The sequence below is a fragment of the Tachypleus tridentatus genome, chromosome 13, assembly GCF_004210375.1.
Source record: "Tachypleus tridentatus isolate NWPU-2018 chromosome 13, ASM421037v1, whole genome shotgun sequence".
Lineage (NCBI taxonomy): Eukaryota > Metazoa > Arthropoda > Merostomata > Xiphosura > Limulidae > Tachypleus > Tachypleus tridentatus.
Window position 1 is genome coordinate 134,196,906 of NC_134837.1, and position 22,960 is coordinate 134,219,865.

At 29.8% G+C, this 22,960-nt stretch overlaps 1 protein-coding gene across 5 annotated transcripts in view; it reads right to left on the reverse strand.

The window, feature by feature from the left end:
* Positions 1-12,974: 12,974 nt before the first annotated feature.
* Positions 12,975-22,960, reverse strand: part of LOC143238940 (importin subunit beta-1-like) — a 40,560-nt gene continuing 30,574 nt past the window's right edge. For 2 of the 5 annotated variants that reach the window (XM_076479603.1, XM_076479601.1), the window contains exons 16-21: positions 21,968-22,111; positions 19,766-19,871; positions 17,850-17,964; positions 16,510-16,674; positions 15,751-15,855; positions 12,975-13,844 (exon numbers count right to left, since the gene is read on the reverse strand). In XM_076479603.1, the coding sequence (XP_076335718.1) occupies positions 15,810-15,855; positions 16,510-16,674; positions 17,850-17,964; positions 19,766-19,871; positions 21,968-22,111 (576 nt within the window). In that variant the 3' untranslated portion in view covers positions 12,975-13,844; positions 15,751-15,809. Of the gene's footprint in view, positions 13,845-15,750; positions 15,856-16,505; positions 16,675-17,849; positions 17,965-19,765; positions 19,872-21,967; positions 22,112-22,960 lie in introns of those variants that run through there. The other 3 variants (XM_076479605.1, XM_076479602.1, XM_076479604.1) reach the window with 2 other exon arrangements.

Genomic DNA, 22,960 nt, shown 5'->3' on the forward strand with positions numbered 1-22,960 from the left:
TTTATCTTGGGTAAGAATAACAATTTAGTCGATGTATTATTAACCGACAATAGAACAACGATTGCATGTACCTGACTGTGAATAAGAGACGTTCATATTACACGAGGCCAAGCTTTTGTCATACGAATTGTCTAGCCTATTCTGCTTGCTTGATTCAAGCATGGTGTGTTATGTACAGGTAGAATCGGTCACGTGCGACCAGTTCAGAACAGATACTCTCCATGTCTTTCACCTGAAAAACATAGCGTTTGCTTCCTGCTTCAGTAACGATAGCCAACAGTCCCTTGATGCAAGCCCGCCGTGGGAACAGGGAGGGACTGAAAACAGGTTTCAACTGTCACTATGAGTTAAAAGTGAACACCACACCAAATTTTATTATTATTTTTTAAACCTTTATTACAGTATAAGGCAACTATATAGAGCAAGGGCTTTCAATAAATATTTCAAACAAAATAATAACATATAGTACAAATGTAAGCGTGTTTCTATAGCCATAAATTACTACTAATTATGAAATATTATTAAAAATGAAAAGATATAGAAAGGAATATTATCCCTGTTCAAGATAAGATAATGTTCACGATATTACATTATTGTGACGTTTTCTTCCATTGAGCGAATTTTACCTATTCTAAGCCTAAATTATAAGCTCCTCCAGGTTAACGTTAAGAGCTCTTTAGCCAACACATAAATGTACCTCACAACAATATCTTAACTTTGAATATTGATATCAAGATAACAGATTTATTGTTGTAGAATACGGTTTGTTTCAGAATTTTGCGCAAAGTTACACAAAAGTTATCTGCTCACAGTCATTTTTTACTTTGAAATGATGTACCACAAGGATGGCAGCTAGTTAACACTCAGTGCCATCTCTTGGCCTACTCTTTTTTGATGTAATAGTGAAATTTGCATTTTTTTTCGGCAACGTACTCTGAAATCACACATTTCCGCTCATCACTTGCCCATGCTGGGCCCAATTATGAAAAAGAAAAAAAAGTGTTAGTCAGCGAGACATATCAAGCAGAAAGGGCTATCACAGAATTATAGTAGTAATTTATAATTTTTATTTTAAGATTCTAATAAAACTTAGACAAAAATAATGATTAATACTTTTGTCAACAGCTGTGGAGTTTATGAATTACAGGATGAGTGTAGAAAGAGTGAAATGAAATATGATTTATACGTGTAAGATACTTGAAGTTAAAGTGTTAAGTAAGATGGAATCAATAAAACCAGCCTTCAAATAGACATCACTGTGGGCCAGCAATTATAATTTCTTTCCCATACGTGTAATATTTTTGTACACTATCATCGTTATATAACAATCAAAATCACAACTCCCCGAATTTGCTGCAGTCACGATCACTAATAACACTCATGTGTTCATAACTATAAATCAGTCTCGTACATATTGACCATAGTTGTTATCACATAACAAAAAGTCAGCATTGCAACCTTTGTTTATCATTATTTTGCCTAAACGTGAATTTACCCACCATACTGAAAAGACGCTTTATCCAAAAATTATATTTTACATATAGAAATAATAAAGCAAACTGTATGATGAATTGTTTACAAATTCGATAAAACAAATCCTTAGAAATGTCCAGCTCTTTTAACAAAAAGGGACTTTTTAAATACACGCCCTGTAAAGAACTACCTGATCAAGTGCAGTTTTCTCTCTCCAGATATTATTTAAAAAAAAAAATATCTCCTTTGTGTTAAGACAGGTTTCCACTATATTACAAGTACAATGGCTCACAACGATAGTCTCTCGCTTTGTCTTCCTGAAATACAAGGTACTGTTTTATATTAAGAGAAAGCAACTGCAAACTAAGATATACGAACAATGTCTCATCTAAATGTTTTTATAGTGTACCTTTTTATTACATTTTTTGGAAGACATTTTGAAAGTTTGTTTCAAAGTGAGAATCACGTAGATAATTTGGTAATTATAGCTTGTATTTTTCAAGATGAGAAATTACACATTGTTGCCTAAAATTGGCGCCTCGTTAGAAAGAAATGGTTCTATTTCAATAAAACAATTGCCAAACATTACAAAACACATGCTTTTACAGAAAACAAAACAAAAAGATTCGGTTCATGTAAAGAAAAACTTGGAACAATCGCCCACAATTGAAACATCGTTCAAAAAAGCGTGAATATTTACAAAAATTGGAAAACTTTTGGTGATCGACTTCATTTGGTTACTGCATTCACGACTTATAATTTTTCACAAAGTATGGATCTTGTAGTTTATCGCCAAATTTCGCAAAAAATCTGTATGAATAGGAATGCGACAGTTTGTTTTCAAGCGAGAGTCGGAAATCGTGGAGGCGAGACATTGTTCTGAATCCGTAAACTGAGTATTAGATCGGTTAAGCGTAGTTAGGTAGTTTTGTTTTTCACTAACATCAGAGTTGAATGACACTTATGAATCAAAATAATATTCAATATGTCACTTTTTAGCAATCAATTTGTCAACAAAAGAAACTACTCATCTATAAGATGGAAATTGTTAAATTAAAATGAGTGAAATACTAGTGTTTACGGTTTTAGCAACCGAATATCAATCGGTTATATTTATCAGCGTATACGATCACCCAAACAATATACTGTAAACTACGCTTAAGTTAATGATGGATAAAACTTTTCAAAAGCCCTTTTGAATATATTTATTTATCGCTTACGGATTAGCAATCTGGTCTAAAGTTCGAGAAATTTTTGAAAATGTCCCTATGAAGTAAGAACAAAACTGAAAACAGTGTTAAGGAATTCTTTCCAGTTTACTTTATTTAGGAATAAAAGCTTAAGCTGTTTATGATTTGAGACTTTCACCTCATGTGCGACAGGAAACGTCATTTTAACAGTAATTTGTTAAATTTGAAAACGGTCTTGAAAGCAATCTTAATTTTAATCTAAAACTAATTAGTTTCGTTACAGAATTTTTAGACTCTCTACTGTTGGTGACAAAATGTTAAGTTTCATTTTCAAAACAAATTCTAAGACACTTTAAAAACAGGTCTCTTAGTAGCACGACGGTATATCTGCGGCTTTAAACCGCTAGAAATCGGGTTTCGATAATCCACTGTGTAGCTTCGTGCTTAAGTACAAACAAACCCTTACAAACAATTTAGCCAAATAATCTGTCGTTTGGTCGAAACGTTTGAGAGGTTAATCTCAAATGTCAATTACGTTAGCTTTCTTAATTTTACATATAATTTAAATAAATATATTACACAGCTAGAAGTGAATAAACAGAAAATTACTTAAATTGCAAATATAATTTCACTTGTATATAATATACAAAGTTAAACAACTTAGAAGAACGTGTCTAGCAACTGCGCCACTAACAAACAAAACTTAAACTCCACCTTATTAAACCTGCATGAAACCTACTTTCAATGCTTTGTAAAATTTAACAATAGAAAATAAAACATTTCAAAGCGTGCATATAACGGGGTAAGAAAAGTAAAATAGGTGAATGAATTGTTTTAACTTGTCATTCAGGAAATATTTTGAAATTTTACTGTTTGAAGAAAATGCATATTTGTATATGATAAATTTTTAGATTGATAGTCCAAACCACTTATTTGAATTTTTAGATTGATAGTCCAAACCACTTATTTGAATTTTTAGATTGATAGTCCAAACCACTTATTTGAATTTTTAGATTGATAGTCCAAACCACTTCTTTAAATTTTTAGATTGATAGTCCAAACAACTTCTTTAAATTTTTAGATTGATAGTCCAAACCACTTCTTTAAATTTTTAGATTGATAGTCCAAACAACTTCTTTAAATTTTTAGATTGATAGTCCAAACAACTTCTTTAAATTTTTAGATTGATAGTCCAAACCACTTCTTTAAATTTTTAGATTGATAGTCCAAACCACTTCTTTAAATTTTTAGATTGATAGTCCAAACCACTTATTTAAATTTTTAGATTGATAGTACACACCACTTATTTAAATTTTTAGATTGATAGTACACACCACTTATTTAAATTTTTAGATTGATAGTACACACCACTTATTTAAATTTTTAGATTGATAGTCCAAACCACTTATTTGAATTTTTAGATTGATAGTCCAAACCACTTATTTGAATTTTTAGATTGATAGTCCAAACCACTTATTTGAATTTTTAGATTGATAGTCCAAACCACTTATTTGAATTTTTAGATTGATAGTCCAAACCACTTATTTGAATTTTTAGATTGATAGTCCAAACCACTTATTTAAATTTTTAGATTGATAGTCCAAACAACTTCTTTAAATTTTTAGATTGATAGTCCAAACAACTTCTTTAAATTTTTAGATTGATAGTCCAAACAACTTCTTTAAATTTTTAGATTGATAGTCCAAACAACTTCTTTAAATTTTTAGATTGATAGTCCAAACAACTTATTTAAATTTTTAGATTGATAGTCCAAACAACTTCTTTAAATTTTTAGATTGATAGTCCAAACAACTTCTTTAAATTTTTAGATTGATAGTCCAAACAACTTCTTTAAATTTTTAGATTGATAGTCCAAACAACTTCTTTAAATTTTTTTTTAGATTGATAGTCCAAACCACTTTTTAAATTTTTAGATTGATAGTCCAAACCACTTATTTAAATTTTTAGATTGATAGTCCAAACCACTTATTTAAATTTTTAGATTGATAGTCCACACCACTTATTTAAATTTTTAGATTGATAGTACACACCACTTATTTAAATTTTTAGATTGATAGTACACACCACTTCTTTAAATTTTTAGATTGATAGTACACACCACTTCTTTAAATTTTTAGATTGATAGTACACACCACTTCTTTAAATTTTTAGATTGATAGTCACACACCACTTCTTTAAATTTTTAGATTGATAGTCCAAACCACTTCTTTAAATTTTTAGATTGATAGTACAAACCACTTATTTGAATTTTTAGATTGATTTTAGATTGATAGTCCAAACCACTTACCACTTATTTAAATTTTTAGATTGATAGTACACACCACTTATTTAAATTTTTAGATTGATAGTACACACCACTTATTTAAATTTTTAGATTGATAGTACACACCACTTATTTAAATTTTTAGATTGATAGTACACACCACTTATTTAAATTTTTAGATTGATAGTATTGATTGATAGTACACACCACTTATTTAAATTTTTAGATTGATAGTCCAAACCACTTATTTGAATTTTTAGATTGATAGTCCAAACCACTTATTTGAATTTTTAGATTGATAGTCCAAACCACTTATTTGAATTTTTAGATTGATAGTCCAAACCACTTATTTGAATTTTTAGATTGATAGTCCAAACCACTTATTTGAATTTTTAGATTGATAGTCCAAACCACTTATTTGAATTTTTAGATTGATAGTCCAAACCACTTATTTGAATTTTTAGATTGATAGTCCAAACAACTTATTTGAATTTTTAGATTGATAGTCCAAACAACTTATTTGAATTTTTAGATTGATAGTCCAAACAACTTCTTTAAATTTTTAGATTGATAGTCCAAACAACTTCTTTAAATTTTTAGATTGATAGTCCAAACAACTTCTTTAAATTTTTAGATTGATAGTCCAAACAACTTCTTTAAATTTTTAGATTGATAGTCCAAACAACTTCTTTAAATTTTTAGATTGATAGTCCAAACCACTTCTTTAAATTTTTAGATTGATAGTCCACACCACTTATTTAAATTTTTAGATTGATAGTACACACCACTTATTTAAATTTTTAGATTGATAGTACACACCACTTCTTTAAATTTTTAGATTGATAGCACACACCACTTCTTTAAATTTTTAGATTGATAGCACACACCACTTCTTTAAATTTTTAGATTGATAGCACACACCACTTCTTTAAATTTTTAGATTGATAGTCCAAACCACTTCTTTAAATTTTTAGATTGATAGTACAAACCACTTCTTTAAATTTTTAGATTGATAGCACACACCACTTCTTTAAATTTTTAGATTGATAGTCCAAACCACTTATTTGAATTTTTAGATTGATAGTCCAAACCACTTATTTGAATTTTTAGATTGATAGTCCAAACCACTTATTTGAATTTTTAGATTGATAGTCCAAACCACTTATTTGAATTTTTAGATTGATAGTCCAAACCACTTATTTGAATTTTTAGATTGATAGTCCAAACCACTTATTTGAATTTTTAGATTGATAGTCCAAACCACTTATTTGAATTTTTAGATTGATAGTCCAAACAACTTCTTTAAATTTTTAGATTGATAGTCCAAACAACTTCTTTAAATTTTTAGATTGATAGTCCAAACAACTTCTTTAAATTTTTAGATTGATAGTCCAAACAACTTCTTTAAATTTTTAGATTGATAGTCCAAACAACTTCTTTAAATTTTTAGATTGATAGTCCAAACAACTTCTTTAAATTTTTAGATTGATAGTCAAACAACTTCTTTAAATTTTTAGATTGATAGTCCAAACAACTTCTTTAAATTTTTAGATTGATAGTCCAAACAACTTCTTTAAATTTTTAGATTGATAGTCCAAACCACTTCTTTAAATTTTTAGATTGATAGTACACACCACTTCTTTAAATTTTTAGATTGATAGTACACACCACTTCTTTAAATTTTTAGATTGATAGCACACACCACTTCTTTAAATTTTTAGATTGATAGCACACACCACTTCTTTAAATTTTTAGATTGATAGCACAAACCACTTCTTTAAATTTTTAGATTGATAGTACAAACCACTTCTTTAAATTTTTAGATTGATAGTACAAACCACTTCTTTAAATTTTTAGATTGATAGTACAAACCACTTCTTTAAATTTTTAGATTGATAGTACAAACCACTTCTTTAAATTTTTAGATTGATAGTACAAACCACTTATTTGAATTTTTAGATTGATAGTCAAACCACTTCTTTATTTGAATTTTTAGATTGATAGTCCAAACCACTTATTTGAATTTTTAGATTGATAGTCCAAACCACTTATTTGAATTTTTAGATTGATAGTCCAAACCACTTATTTGAATTTTTAGATTGATAGTCCAAACCACTTATTTGAATTTTTAGATTGATAGTCAAACCACTTATTTGAATTTTTAGATTGATAGTCCAAACCACTTATTTGAATTTTTAGATTGATAGTACAAACCACTTATTTGAATTTTTAGATTGATAGTCCAAACCACTTATTTGAATTTTTAGATTGATAGTCCAAACCACTTATTTGAATTTTTAGATTGATAGTCCAAACCACTTATTTGAATTTTTAGATTGATAGTCCAAACCACTTATTTGAATTTTTAGATTGATAGTCCAAACCACTTATTTGAATTTTTAGATTGATAGTCCAAACCACTTATTTGAATTTTTAGATTGATAGTCCAAACCACTTATTTGAATTTTTAGATTGATAGTACAAACCACTTATTTGAATTTTTAGATTGATAGTACAAACCACTTATTTGAATTTTTAGATTGATAGTACAAACCACTTCTTTAAATTTTTTCTTTAGATTGATAGTCCAAACAACTTCTTTAAATTTTTAGATTGATAGTACAAACCACTTCTTTAAATTTTTAGATTGATAGTACAAACCACTTCTTTAAATTTTTAGATTGATAGTCCAAACCACTTCTTTAAATTTTTAGATTGATAGTACAAACCACTTATTTAAATTTTTAGATTGATAGTACAAACCACTTATTTAAATTTTTAGATTGATAGTACAAACCACTTCTTTAAATTTTTAGATTGATAGTACAAACCACTTCTTTAAATTTTTAGATTGATAGTACAAACCACTTCTTTAAATTTTTAGATTGATAGTACAAACCACTTCTTTAAATTTTTAGATTGATAGTACAAACCACTTCTTTAAATTTTTAGATTGATAGTACAAACCACTTCTTTAAATTTTTAGATTGATAGTCCAAACCACTTCTTTAAATTTTTAGATTGATAGTACAAACCACTTCTTTAAATTTTTAGATTGATAGTACACACCACTTCTTTAAATTTTTAGATTGATAGTCCAAACCACTTCTTTAAATTTTTAGATTGATAGTCCAAACCACTTATTTAAATTTTTAGATTGATAGTCCAAACCACTTATTTGAATTTTTAGATTGATAGTCCAAACCACTTATTTGAATTTTTAGATTGATAGTCCAAACCACTTATTTAAATTTTTAGATTGATAGTACACACCACTTCTTTAAATTTTTAGATTGATAGTCCAAACCACTTCTTTAAATTTTTAGATTGATAGTACAAACCACTTCTTTAAATTTTTAGATTGATAGTCCAAACCACTTCTTTAAATTTTTAGATTGATAGTACACACCACTTCTTTAAATTTTTAGATTGATAGTACACACCACTTCTTTAAATTTTTAGATTGATAGTCCACACCACTTCTTTAAATTTTTAGATTGATAGTACAAACCACTTCTTTAAATTTTTAGATTGATAGTACAAACCACTTCTTTAAATTTTTAGATTGATAGTACACACCACTTCTTTAAATCAAAGGGCAGAATTGAGAAATTAAAAGAACATTTGGAATGAGAACAGGGAAAATAATTAGCATTTTACAGTCCTAATAGAGCTACGAAGCTTATCTGTTACCGTCCCTAATTTTTAACTACTGACCAAAGGAAAGCCAGCCCGTCGACAACACTACCATTCTACGCTAAAGAATTGACCGTCATTCTAACAACGCAACCACAGTTTAAAGGTCGCAACAACAAAAAAACTCAACTAAGTTTAAATGCTTTTACCTGTGGCAGTGTGAATAACTTCCATTTCAGAACTCCAATTTACGAAAAATATCCCTTGAACTTTTCCTAAGTTTTGTTTTTGGTAATAGTAAAAAGTCATTGTTCAGGGGCGTACAAGAAGGGCAACTCAATCCGAGAAAAGTAGTGTTAAATTCTGAAATAACATCTTCCTAATCACTAGCTTATGCCTTTATATCATATCATAATTTCGCAAGATCGTGACTAGCTCTAATTGTCCACAGATTACATTTTAATCGGCATGGGCTATAGCAGTAAACAACTTTAGAGAATTGCACGGTACAAGCCACAACAAATAATTATTTTACATTTGTACACAAAATGTACAAATTGATAGTACATAAATTAAAGGTCACTGATTACATGAATATATATTTTTTATGAAGACAAATGGTCGTTATACCAAATAAGAATGATTATAACAATGACGATTAAGGTTTGTTGGGTTTTGATTTTTGAATACAAACCCGGATAACAAACACCAAGACAGGATAATCTTTTTTTAAAAACAGCACTGATAATGAAATTCAACAGTTATTGGTCTAATTTTATGTGCTACTCAAAGAGGCGACATTCCCATATTCAAAATATCCGTAGTATATAAATGACCACAAGGGAATTTTGGAAACTTAAGAAAAATATCCATAATGAAAATTGATCTCTTAGGAACATAAAAGTTTTCGTGTTGTTTAATGTGGTAAATTAGGCTGATGTGAATATATTCTTCACAAATGATAATTTACAGAAAATTAACCAATAACTTTTCATAAATTTCATTCTAAATTTAGAGTTAGTTTTAGGCTTACGTTTACAGCAAAATGGGCCGCATCTGCAACAGCGGCTGGCTGTTTGTGCTAATACGTAGTTTGTTTTGAATTTCGCGCAAACCTATAAGAGGGATATCTGCGCTAGCCCTCCAAAATTTATTAGTTTAAGTCTAGAGGGCTACCTTTTTATTAAGGAAGAGTGGGATTGACCATCGCATGTAACGCCTCTATGGTTGAAAGGGCGAGCATGTTGGTTGGGACGGGGATTCGACCCTGCAACCCTCAGACTACTAGTCAGCACCCTAACCACGTGGCCAAACTCATCTTATTATTCATATCATTGAAAAAGTAAACATTTTCTAAAATATTTTCCACGAGAAGTGCTGCAGAAGAAGCATGTTCGGATTGCACTTTTTAATCATACACAACTTATTGCATCAAAATTATTCAATGCATAAAGTTCAAAATCTTCGTATATAAAAACTAGTAGTTTATTGATTTAAACAACTCCATTTCCACATTTAAAAATTTAATCAAACTTTCACGTATTGTTGGGTTCTCGAACACCTTTTAAATATTGCAATTATGGAAAAAAAAAAGTAGCACATACAGTTTTTATAATTGTCCGAATTTTTAACACCCAAAGTGTAACTTTTTTACATTAATGATTTTTGTTTGTGGTACCATTCAATAGATGGCGAAGTTTTGGTTACATACATCGAAACTGATATACAACTTAGTTTATTATAGTAAAGTGAATTTGATAAAGTGTCATGGTATTACACTTAAGTTGTTTATAAAACGATTGAAATTATACGTATTCTAAACTGATCGTTTGAAAACGGAAGAAAACGTTTTCTAAAAAACACACTATTTTCTCACATTCTTAAACTAATTACCATTTCAAAATAGTTCTAACGATTGTACGTTTCTAAATAAAGCATAGTTAATTATTGCCGATTAGTACAAGTGTTTAAATTTTTTTGTTTCAAAGTTTTACTGTCAAACAAAACTTGGATGATTGGTTGACTTATTGTTTTATGGCACAAAGCAGCTAGGCTATCTGCGCCAAAACTTGTACGAAATGTTATATTTATCTGGAAGATTTAATTCATAACTTTGCACAACAGTTTTTGCTTCTTGAACACTTGGGTGTTCCTTATAGATTTTTGGCTGCTGATCACGAAAATCAGATCCAAATTTGCCCATCACGTACAGTTTCATCGAAATCTTCAGTTTCACTAGGACATTGCTACAATGGAAAAATGATATCACGGCAACTGGAATTCGTCAATGCTTGCTGACTACTGTTGGACACTGCAACGTAATGCACCGAACATTGAATACAAACGAAAATCAGGTGCAAAACACTTTTAATTATGTTGAACTTAATAGCGTATTAGAAACAAACATTTGATACGTTATTGCCGGTAAACAGTTACCTGTATATTTCTCAGAGTTCCAACGTGATGAAACAAGACCAAAAAACTATATTTGTGCATATCCACCAGGAACCTGTCACAATCAGCAAAAACTTTTCAGGAAGCAAAACTTTTCACAAAAATTGTTGTGCAGTGTTATCTCTATCTTAAAGAAAGGGTAGCTAATATCGACGGGATAAGTGAATCATGTTTATCCTATTCCCCCTAATTTTAAAACATCAATTCGAGTACTTTTGAAACTTAAAATGTTACATCGTTAATACGATGGTATGAAAAAGGATTAGAATATCATCTATCTGTGCACGTGCGTATTTTAATTGTCTACCGGATAACACCGAAATTTTTTGAAAATATATCCCTTGTCAAACGCACAAGAATTCTAGTTTTTATATTTGAAGACGTAACATTCAGTGAACCCTGTGTAATCGCGTAACACCACGTTTACAACAAACTTTCACAGCCCTGTTGTTAATACCACACAACAATGAATCAGTTATATGTGAACACCAACCATATTCACGCTACTGATAATAAACACTCAAAAATACGTGTGAATACAAATCGTCACAGTAACAGCACAACAACAATACATTAGTTATATGAGAACACCAATCTTTCACAACCACCAACAATACCATACAACGAACAAGGTAACAATTATACATGAACAAGGTAACAATTATACATGAACAAGCTTTGACAGCTACAACCATTATCAATCTTTTATTACCAGCTCCAGCACGTATCAAACATCTTCAGGCATACCAAACAAATATACTATACATCAACATAAAGAATGAGAGTTTTTACTGTAATCACAAGTTACCTAAAACGATCCCATACAAGAAACAGTCGTATATCGTAACTAAACATTTTTATTGATGATGAATTATTAATTTGTAAAGATAGATCGACAAAATTAGTGATCAAAAAATCAAGTGTTTTAGTATCTCAAATTTCTAACACCAAGTAAACAAAATGTCAGATGTACACATTTTTCAAGAGATAAAAGTACAATTTCGTAGGAAAAAAGTGGGTGTATATGGAATTAAATATAGATTTGGCTGAGTGTTTGAAAGATGTTTTTACTGTATATCTTTGAACATGAAATTTTAAGATTTTCAGTAGTATATTTCATCCCACATAGAAGTAATACTGTAAAAAATACTTAAACATAAGAATAGTCTACACAAGATTCTTTGTACACAGTGGTCAAAACGTGTTAAGATGACTTTTTATGAATATTTAATCATATTTGCATGTGGTATAAAACAGCATCCACATTCTCCAGACAAAATTAATTTCTAAAAAAAGAGATGAATTTGATTCTGATAGTAAGCTTTAAATATTGATCTTAACAGTTCTCTCTTCTCTACCAAAAGACAAAAATCTAGAATGTTGATCAATGGACATCAATTCCAAAACATTGCACACCTCTAGAGTAAACAACATTTACACTGAGCAATTGCATACAGTAATAGATGGTCTTTTGTGAAAGACATCAAAAGTGCAAAAACAGTGAACTCAAATACTCACTAACACTGATTACATCCATCATCATCATCTACTATAACCTATTACTGTCACAAAAATAATCAACTTATTGAAATTAGATTTCACATTGCCTCAACTATCGATGTTGTCAAGATACTGTCATTTTGATATTTCATTATTAATTCATGGTTGTTCAACTTAATCTTTAGTATCAAGACAAAAATAATCAATTAACTGAAATCAGTGCTTCTGATCACCCCAGTTAATAACATTGGAAGTAACTGATTACCATGCCTAACAATTTACTGATTATGAAATTTTACTAAATGTCATATTGTAATCTGTAACTAGAAAGGAAAAACACTAAATTTTATGCCTAATGTGTTTAATATTTTTTTTTTGTTTCTGACAAAGAAAGACAAGGAATAAACAGATCATTTATAAAGCATCCGAAGACAAGATAATACTTAGCACTTTTATTAGATATTGAAACGTGAACTAAAACAACTGTTTACAGGCTGACTACAGCTAGTTTCGGTTAAGGAAACACAGAAAATAAATCAGAATTTTGTTTCAATCACTCAATCACACATAATGGTACTGCAGTATTTTTCTGGATGTAAGTCTGCCTTGGGTTATGCACAATTATTACAAACTAGCAAATAACTGACGTTTTAGTTATTATAGTAGTAAAGCCAATTTATATAAAAATCTAAAACAAACACTAAATTTATATCAGGTTTATATTGCTACATTTGGAAAACTAACAATTCAAGCTCTAGGTATCAGCAAAGAATATTTAACATTTCTTTACTACCTTTTAATTAAAAACACTAAGTTCTATAACTTGTTCTTTGTATGTAGTAAATATTTTTGAAAGCTAGTTACCTGGAGTGAAACGGTTAGTACTTAGTATCCAATATAATACAGGTGACGTCGGAATCTTTAAAAAGTCCACTTTCTGACTTTCACATAGGCACTTAAACTATAACTGCACTGATTATAAGAAAATTAAGATTTCACTTTCAATTTTGCAGTCTTTTTCAAAATTAATTACAATTTTTATTACTGTGTAGCAAAATTGCAGTACCCCCTACCAAGTATTTAACTTTTCACAAATTTAGAGTTTCAAATGTTTTTCTGTCTGGCATGAAAGGAAAGCAAACAGAGTATAATGAAGGATGGCATTCACACAATTTCACTCATCTCCACTCTCACTTCTCCAGTCTGGTAGTGCATGCTGTCATCTATGGCAGCGCCCTCCAGTGGCTGTTTGTAAACTTGAAACAAATCTCAGTTTATGAAATACTTTTTACAGTTATCCATGGTATCTGGTAAAAAATAAAAATAAAGATACAAATATGAAAATGTGACAGAATTAATAGAAACTAATACTGTAGCTTGGATGTGTCTGAAAACAACTTTATCTTATCTATTAATACTGTGTTAGGTGAAGTTTAATCAATCAAAAAAAAATTTCACTGGTTCATTTACTAACTAATATGTAATTTTAAGCAAACAAGCTTTTAAAACATTTGCAATCAACTGAAATTGATTCCTTTGATCTTTAATAAAGAAAATTACTGCACCATTTATTACAACAAAAACGAATTATAAACATACAAATGATTACTGTGTTAATCTTTCAAATGGTATTTCACAATTAAAGGCAAGGAAAACAGTTAAAAAAAACTGTTGAGAGCCAGGTATTGATAAAGTTACAGGGAAACCAAGCAGAACTTTGAACAAACATGTTAGTATGACCAGACTTTAAACCCAAAACATGCAATAAACCCAAGCATAAGTTTGGCATGCAGACTTCACAGTTCTATATACACTGATAAAACAGACAAAATAATCTGGGATAAAATTAACGAAAATCTTCAAGTCCTACCTATATTATACAGTAAAGTTAGTCCTGTCACTGAATATACTGCTGACTAACATGATATCAACTGATACTAATCGTCCAACACAGTAAACATTCTTATCAACTGCCATTATTTTAGATAGAAAGTGCAAGGAAGATGAAATAATTAAAGGAAATAAGCCACAGTTAAAGAAACAAATAACCTTGGAATTTTTAACTATTACTGTTTATATTTAATTAGTATAATATTTAACATGTGCTTTAAATATTATAATATTTGTTTGCATGTGCTTTGAATTTCACAACAATATAATTATACAACAGTTATGTTCATATACTTGCTTGTAAGTCCACATTATTACAGAGACTTAAATTATCACTTAAGTTTTCTTTACCCCAATGAAGCCATTAGGAGAAAATAAAGATGTTTTGGTTAAGTGATAGGTCATGTTTTTTGGTGCTTTTTTTTAAACAATGAATACAACTCTCAAGTTTGCTGTACAAACTTAAAACTCTCACAAAACAGGCACTCTTTACCTTCCAAGCTAGTGGCAATTTCATTAATCCCTCTTGCCTGTTTGGTAATGATATAGTTATTTGGAATCATCCTGGTTAGAATACACCATGCTGTTTTGTAAAAACTTTCAGAACAAAGTGACTGATTAATTTGTTATATTAAAACACAAGGTCCTCTCCACACTACAAAATGTGTTTCACCCATCAACACAACCAACTACTTACAAAGTCAGTCTAAAAATGACTTTATAACTGAAGAAAAATTTAAAATGGTACACACATACAGCCAACTTAATCTACACTCAGTAGGTAAGTGTGGCACAGTGACTACATATACTGTTGTTGATGCAATGTTTCAGACAATTCCCTTCTTCAGTTATATGTTAATAAACAGTGAATCTGTAAACAAAAGTCCTACTTTGAAGGTTTTGTGATACAATATTTGAGGTAATGACCTTCTTTATGATACAACAGTAAATACTAAAATATGTACTTGTAAATAACACCTTGCTGTCTTCAGTGGATTAACATGTACTTCTTGCTTTCTTTGGTATTTTTTTACACTAACTAAACAGACAACCACTCGGATAACTTCCTCTGTTGTTCTGCTCAGTCTTGAGCAAAGAGTTTACTGTTTATTTTCTCACTAAAAGAGGCAAACCCAAACAATAAAGTGAACAAAATAGCTAAAGATTAAGTTGCATTTTTAAAATGTGTATTCTTTGTATTAGACTATGCATTTTAAAGAACTGTACCATCATGCAAGTCTCAGCCACATGCCTCTCAATCAGCAACCTTTGTATAGCATAACAAGCTTTCTCACTGCTGGACATGTTCAACTTTTCTCTTACCTTTTGACTATTCTGTTATTCTTGGAACATTAAAATGTGACTTCCAATTGTTTTACTTTTCAAGTGAGGTGTACAGGCCTCTCAGCAGTGTCGGCTGCTGGTAGCCTTTAAAATAAATCACTAAATTTTACTGAAATACAGACTATTTTAGGGAATCTTTTGTGGAGGTACTACATTTTTAAATCCTATTGAACTATATAGAAGTATAAAAATATAAACAATTGTTTCCTACTTCTCCAATGAAAACTAAAAATTTGTTTCTGTAAAGATATATTTATTTATTTCCAGACTTTATTGACATTTGTTGGCTCTTTAACCAATTATACAGGCTTTAAAATTTCACTGGGAGTTTCAAATGTGAGTAAATTTGGAATGATGGACTATATCAGCATGAAATTCACAAAATTTAAATCAGAATGATTCAGTTATCAGTCAACACTTAACACAAAGTCCTAGCAAGTGTTATCTTTCAAGAGTAAATAAAGTTGAAGTTAACATGTTATGCAATGTTGTGGCCTACAGAGTGCATAACTCTTCTCTCATGATTCACAGCATGCATCTTTTGCTGCTGTCATGACAATACAAATTGCAATGTTAAGCATTACTTACTTGACAATTTTGATGTCTACTAATTGACTAACAGACTACACACTACTGCATAGTGGTCCAAGTGGTTAAAAAAGGTGGGCCTTTAACTCCCTTTGGGGAATAATAATAATATCTATTAAAGTTCCACAACTAGATAAATTAAAAACTTACCATGAAGATGCAGCATTTTTAAGTTTTTTAACTTCTTTTGTTGCCCAACTAGCCAATGTTTTCGTCTTAGTAGCCTTAGAACGACGACCTTTGGTAAGGAGGTCACTTACAATATCATTGTCAAGGAGTGGTAACATACTTTTCCCAAAAGCTGAACAAAGGTCTCTTAAAATTAAAAAAAAAAGTTTATTATAAAGTAATAGTCCCCTAAATAAAAGACAGTTTTTATAATAATTTTTATAAAATAATGGTCCTTTACACGTAAAAATGGTTCAGATCCAATGAGTATAATAGAAATTAAATATCTACAAACCAATCTCACCATCACACAGGTGTATCATAATTACTGAATACTACTACAGGCAATGGCAAACATCAATACCACACCAGTAAAATTAGGACAGATAAAATGGTGTATATAACAGTATACAGAAAAATAGAGGTATATTTGATTTAACTCAATACTATACAGTTCTGCCAATCACAACTTCATTTGTGTCATACTTAGGTCTCACCAGTATTTATGTACATACACGTTAACATTAATTGTGGATCTTTTATTAAATATGCATGAGATTTCTGCAAGTCATACACTGTATACAGCACACTTGCATTCAACTACCAGAAACAGACTGGACCCTCTAAGATGAATCAGTAGTCAAAGGGTTAAAAAAATGTAGTAATAAAGCTATTTTGGCATTAATTACTATGTCATTAAATAAAAAAAAGCTAATTGAGTTTATGGTCCCATTTTGTAGATTTTGAAAAATGTTATGTTTTATAGGGCAAAAGTTCTCAGCATCTATGGCAGCTTAACACAGTGGATAAAACACATCGTAAGTAAACGTTCTACTTTCTTATTCTACTCTTGCCTAATAAGTGCAATATTCTGCTACACAGCATACACTATTTCTTGTATCCTTGTCTTAAAGAAAATAATTAAAATGCCTATCCAGATACTTTGAAGTCCCTGCACTAACATTATTATCAGTTGTTTTGGATTAAAAGAAAATTGTTCCTTCTGTGATACACCTTTTGATACAGTTGGCTACTTTTGCTTATTATTAATTTTCTGTTAGTATTTAGAACAGTTATTGACCTACAAGAGTCAAATCTGAATCCTTATAAAGGTAAAGATCCCTCACATACAAGATTACCAAAAATGTTTTGTAATTACTTATTAAACTAACATAAAACCAAAAACAATACTATTACAAGAAATTTACAAAAAGAAAAACAAGAAATTACATATTTTAATAATTACAATGTTTACACTGAAGTTTTTCTTTAAGATGTGTATAAAACATCTACTACAGTTAGGAACAATTTGTATGTTTTACCCAATAAGACCAGCAGAAGCAGCTACGTTCTCATCAGAGTGGTCTGGGTCTTGAGCTAAGTGTTTGATAAATTCTATCATATGCTCTACATAAGGGAAGACTAGTTGAACATCAGCTAAAAGAGAAAATAGAAACATACACTACAGTGTGAGGAAGAAAGCATCTACAGTTTAATCTCTTGTAATTACTCCAATTTGAACAAGAATGACATTGGTTTCAACTGTGTTCAGACTATTTTCTTTGGTATGAACCATATAATACCAACCAACTGGTATAAAACAAGTTTCAGTGAAATCTTATAGGTAGCAGGAGAGCCATCTACCAGATGGAATACATTTTTAACAACATACATGGAACATGTTCACAAGAACAAAGTGACTAAAGATGCTGCTGCAAGGACACCCAGAAATCATGCTGGCTAATTATGTATTGTAAGATTTGCCTGATGTCCAATCTCAAACAATCTTCTTTTAAATGTCACAAGTACTCAATATTTACACTCCTGTGGAAAATTATACCCAACATTACGTCCTGCATGTCACTAAAGATAAGCTTCATGGAACATTGATGAAATAAATAGAAGAAATGTTGAACAATCATTTGATGCAACTTACACTGAAACTATATGTATTATTTAATTAAAATAAAATTACTCTGTTCAAAGGTCATTCTACAACTTTTTTTTTAAATAAATGTGGTCAGTTTATAATTTTATAAACCTATGCTAAGTGACAGAACTGTAGACTATACTGTCACCAACTATACCCTTATGATGTAAAACACGTTTTTACATTCACCAAATTTTAGTTCTCTCTTTAATTTTAGACATTACTCACATATGTTGATGTGTGTTGATGCATCAACTAATGTTAAATAGACTAACTGCAGGAGGGTTTTTAAAACTTAACTTTAATATCAATGCAACAAACTCCAAAAGTGTCATTGTTAGCTTCCTGCTAAATCAATACAGAATATTAAAGTATCTTTATTAATCACAGAAGAAAAACAGGATTTGAAACTAAGCTGTTAGCCTAATTTACATTCTCAGCTTTAAGCTCAATCACCTGTAGGCCCACATCATGAACTACAGATTCCCGAAATAAAATATATTTTCATTCATTCACTTCTGCATTATGAAGTAAGCAGTTTCCAGAGTAAACTAGAAAATTTTACTATATATATATATATTATAAAATGAACCACTTTCATTGGCTATAAACTAAATATGAACAATAAAACCACAAAATTCAACATGCAAGTAGAATAATGAACACAAGCAACAAAACCACAGTGGATACTAAATACAGGTCAACTGTTTAGTTTTAATGCAAAACTACACTGAGCTATCTGTTGTGTCCAGTGCAGAGATTCAAATCTCAGAATTTGACATTGCAAGTTTGTAAACTTACCACTGACTCAATGAGCAATATTAGCTATAGAACCAGAACAGTTAACAAGTGGACAAAAACAAAAGAATGAATGCAGTGTTCATGCACTACTAAACAAATGAAGTAAATACAAACTTAGTAAAAATATATTTACCTGCTTTAAAAACTGAATTCGTTATAGATTGTACAATTAAAAAAATAACGTTTGAACTAAGGTACTGACAAAAGGAGATACAAAAATTCAATACAACTTCTGTGTCCTCCAAAATAAATACCAAGGAATTGGTTTACATTATTTATTGTGTCTGTTATTTTAATGAACTGAACAGAAATTACAAAACTATTTTCTAACAAAAGATGACTTCCATCACAAGAAAGACTCAAAGCTATACATTTTCTTTTTCAGCACAAATCCTAAAAAAGGTCAGAATCTGAGATTTGGAAGCATTTTCATGTAGAAAAAAGTAACAAACTAATACTGGTATTAAAGTTCAGCCACCTTACAACAAATTATTTAACTATACTTACTACTTGGAGATACTTGGTCTCCTTTGAGTCCCTGAACGATGCCAGTGTAAGCCTCTAAGCATCCTTCCCGAAGTGAATTTAGATACTCCACCATGTCATAATCAGTCTATTACAAAACCATAAAGTAAACATTAGTAACTTTTCACTGTGTCATAATCCACCTATTATAAAAACATATTAAATATACATATACACACATACAGTTGAATAACCAAAAAATAAATTACTCCATCAATACCATAGAATTCAATTATAATTTATCAAGTTTAGTAATGGAGCTGTATTTATGTCTAAAAAAATATGAAATTTCAAGGAAACTAAACACACAACCAATCTAATTGAAATCTTGGTTTGAATGAAGAAGGTAGTTTTTTAACAGATTAAAATGGCTGAGAAAACTACTAGAGGAAATTCTAAGCTGTTGGTTGGTTACTCACGTTATACACTGAAGTGTACATGAGGGACCATTTACAAAAATGGAAAGAGGTGAATGGAGCCACTGTTAGATTCAGTACAAGTCATATTGAAGCAAAATAAAACAATATGAGGTTCTTATTTTATATTTTAACTTGTCAATATTGATAAGAGTTCCTAATTCATAAAACTACAGACTTAGTGTTTTGACATCACAAACATCTAATTTGAACTAGTGTTGTATTCAACATATCTTGTGACTCACAAAAATTGACAATTTACTTTTAAATTAAATTAACTAATGCATAATACTCAAATTTTGATCATCATCCATAATTTGATAGAAGACTTGACATAAATTCATAAAATAGTAGGGTGATAAAACTTTGAATGGAAGTCAACAAACACGAGTATATGGTTTTTGACCCATGGCCTGTTGTAATAGGGTTAACTATCACAACTTGGAAACTACAACTGAGATAGTTTTCACTGTTCAACATTAACTACAGATTCTAACAATTTCTTCATAATTAAAGACCAAATTCTCTAATCGTTTTAGGACTAGATAAAAGGAACTTTAGGGTTGCCAGTCACACGTATTTGGTTAAGATTATTTTAATCTCCATACTTCAAAGTTTCATCAATTTTATAATCGAATAGTGTTTGGTATAAACTTTACTTACCATAAATTGCTTTACTTAACTTTATCAATAAGCCTATTTAGGCTACACACTGAATACTCTTAATATTATCAAATCCTTAAGAAATACTTTAAACTTGTCATGTCTGCAAGTGGGTGAATCAATATCCTCTTTAGCTTTTAAAATACCAAAAATAAAGTTCAAGTCTGAATATTTACAATGAGATCTTCATTAAGAGCAACCTGACAATACAAGACAGGACTGAAAAACAAAACAACAAGCCTTAATATTGAATCTAACCTAGTATAAAGAAACTAGTAGCAGTAATTATCATAAATTACTATTAGGAGATTTAACACCTACAATGATTATTAAACACTGAATAATCATTTGAATACTCTTGCTGTCATCATGTTTTTTTGGCCATAATCTTAGTCTCACAAGATGTAGCCAACTTAAGATGTAAATAAGTCTTATATTCATATAACAGGCTAATGATGCAAAATGATTTTTGTCAACTTGAAATTTACTTCATTTCACAAAAGTTTGTTATTTTTATAATAGTACAATAGCAAATTTATGTTTTCTTACAAAGAAATAAAATATAAAATCACTCTTTAATAGTAGAAATCAAACATTTCCTCTCAACATCTGTTGTCTTCAAATCTATTAACAGATACTTTTTAACTAGAAATATGTGCTTAACAAATGGATACTACATTTTCACAACACTTACAGAGAAGTGTAGATGTACACAAGTAACTATTAATTGACTGTTGATCATGCAAGTTTTAAATATAGTACAATGATTTAATGGCCTTTCTACAAAATATAGGTGTAGAAACATGAATGTTAACAACACACACACAGACATGTAGATGAATATATCAGTGCAGTTTCAGCAAGTGATAAAGATGCAAGTAAATATTACCAACAGCAGTACAGAACTTCCTTTTTATAGTCTTTGAAAATCTGTAGTGCACAGTGAAAATATTTATGATGACCTTTACACTACATAGTAATCCTGATGAAGCCATAAAGGTAAAACACTGATTATAATAGAATTACTTTATAATTATCTGGGGTGTAAAGGATTCTTTTTTCTAATCTTTTTATCAAAACAGTAGAGAACAGTTGACTAACTCACCTTCTCAATCTGAGCTGACGTTGCTTGCACTAAAGTTTGTAAAACAATTTCCAAATATTTTTTAAACTCCAAACCAATAGCTAAGGCTATATCACCAAATACAGAGAGGATATGGGGCTTTACTGTTCTAAAAACATTATTATTCTAGAAAAAAAGAAAGCAATTCATAAATTCTACAATGGCTATTGCAAACACTTGGCAAAAGATGCTTAGCACCAAAAATATTAGAAGTATTATACATACAAGAAAGTAGATATAGTACATTAATATCAGTACACTTTGCATAATAAAGTTCAAGATTAAAGGAAATTGGTTAATATATATTTTCCAAATGTTTGAGTTGTTGAAACGTATATTTACTAACAAATTACCAAAAACATATAGTAACAAACTGGCAATATTAACCTTTACAACATGGTAGTCTAATCTTACCTAGAGAGAGGCAGAATATATAGAATGAAACTATTTTGAGGGTTATAACACTTGTTAGGTCTTACTGGAATAGAATTTTAACTTAAAATTTTTGTATATCAGAACTTGTTTACTAATACTGAGTACATAGGTTGGACATAATACTTTAAAAACAAAACAAAAACAGATAATGAATAAAAAGCGAGACACATGTAACATTACAGATGTATCATTTATATATTATGAATTTCATTTTTTGTTTTTAATTAATACTTCCAATTCCTGTATAATTAAAAGCAAATGTTGATAAATCTTCCAACTGCTCTAGATGTTACCTTCTGCACCAAGAGTTTTTCTAATTCTTTTATTCAAGCCATTTTTATTTTTAAATCTTATTTCCTATCACTTATTCAATACTGTGCAAAAGTGTTAGGACAAGAGAATATTTTATCATTCTTTCCATTTTATGGTGCTAATTCTTTCATGTCATTACAGAATTTAAGTTTCAACACTATGGTAATGCTTCAAAAAAAGTCATAACAGTTCTTCTTGAATGAACATACTCACAAATTTAGGGCCTGA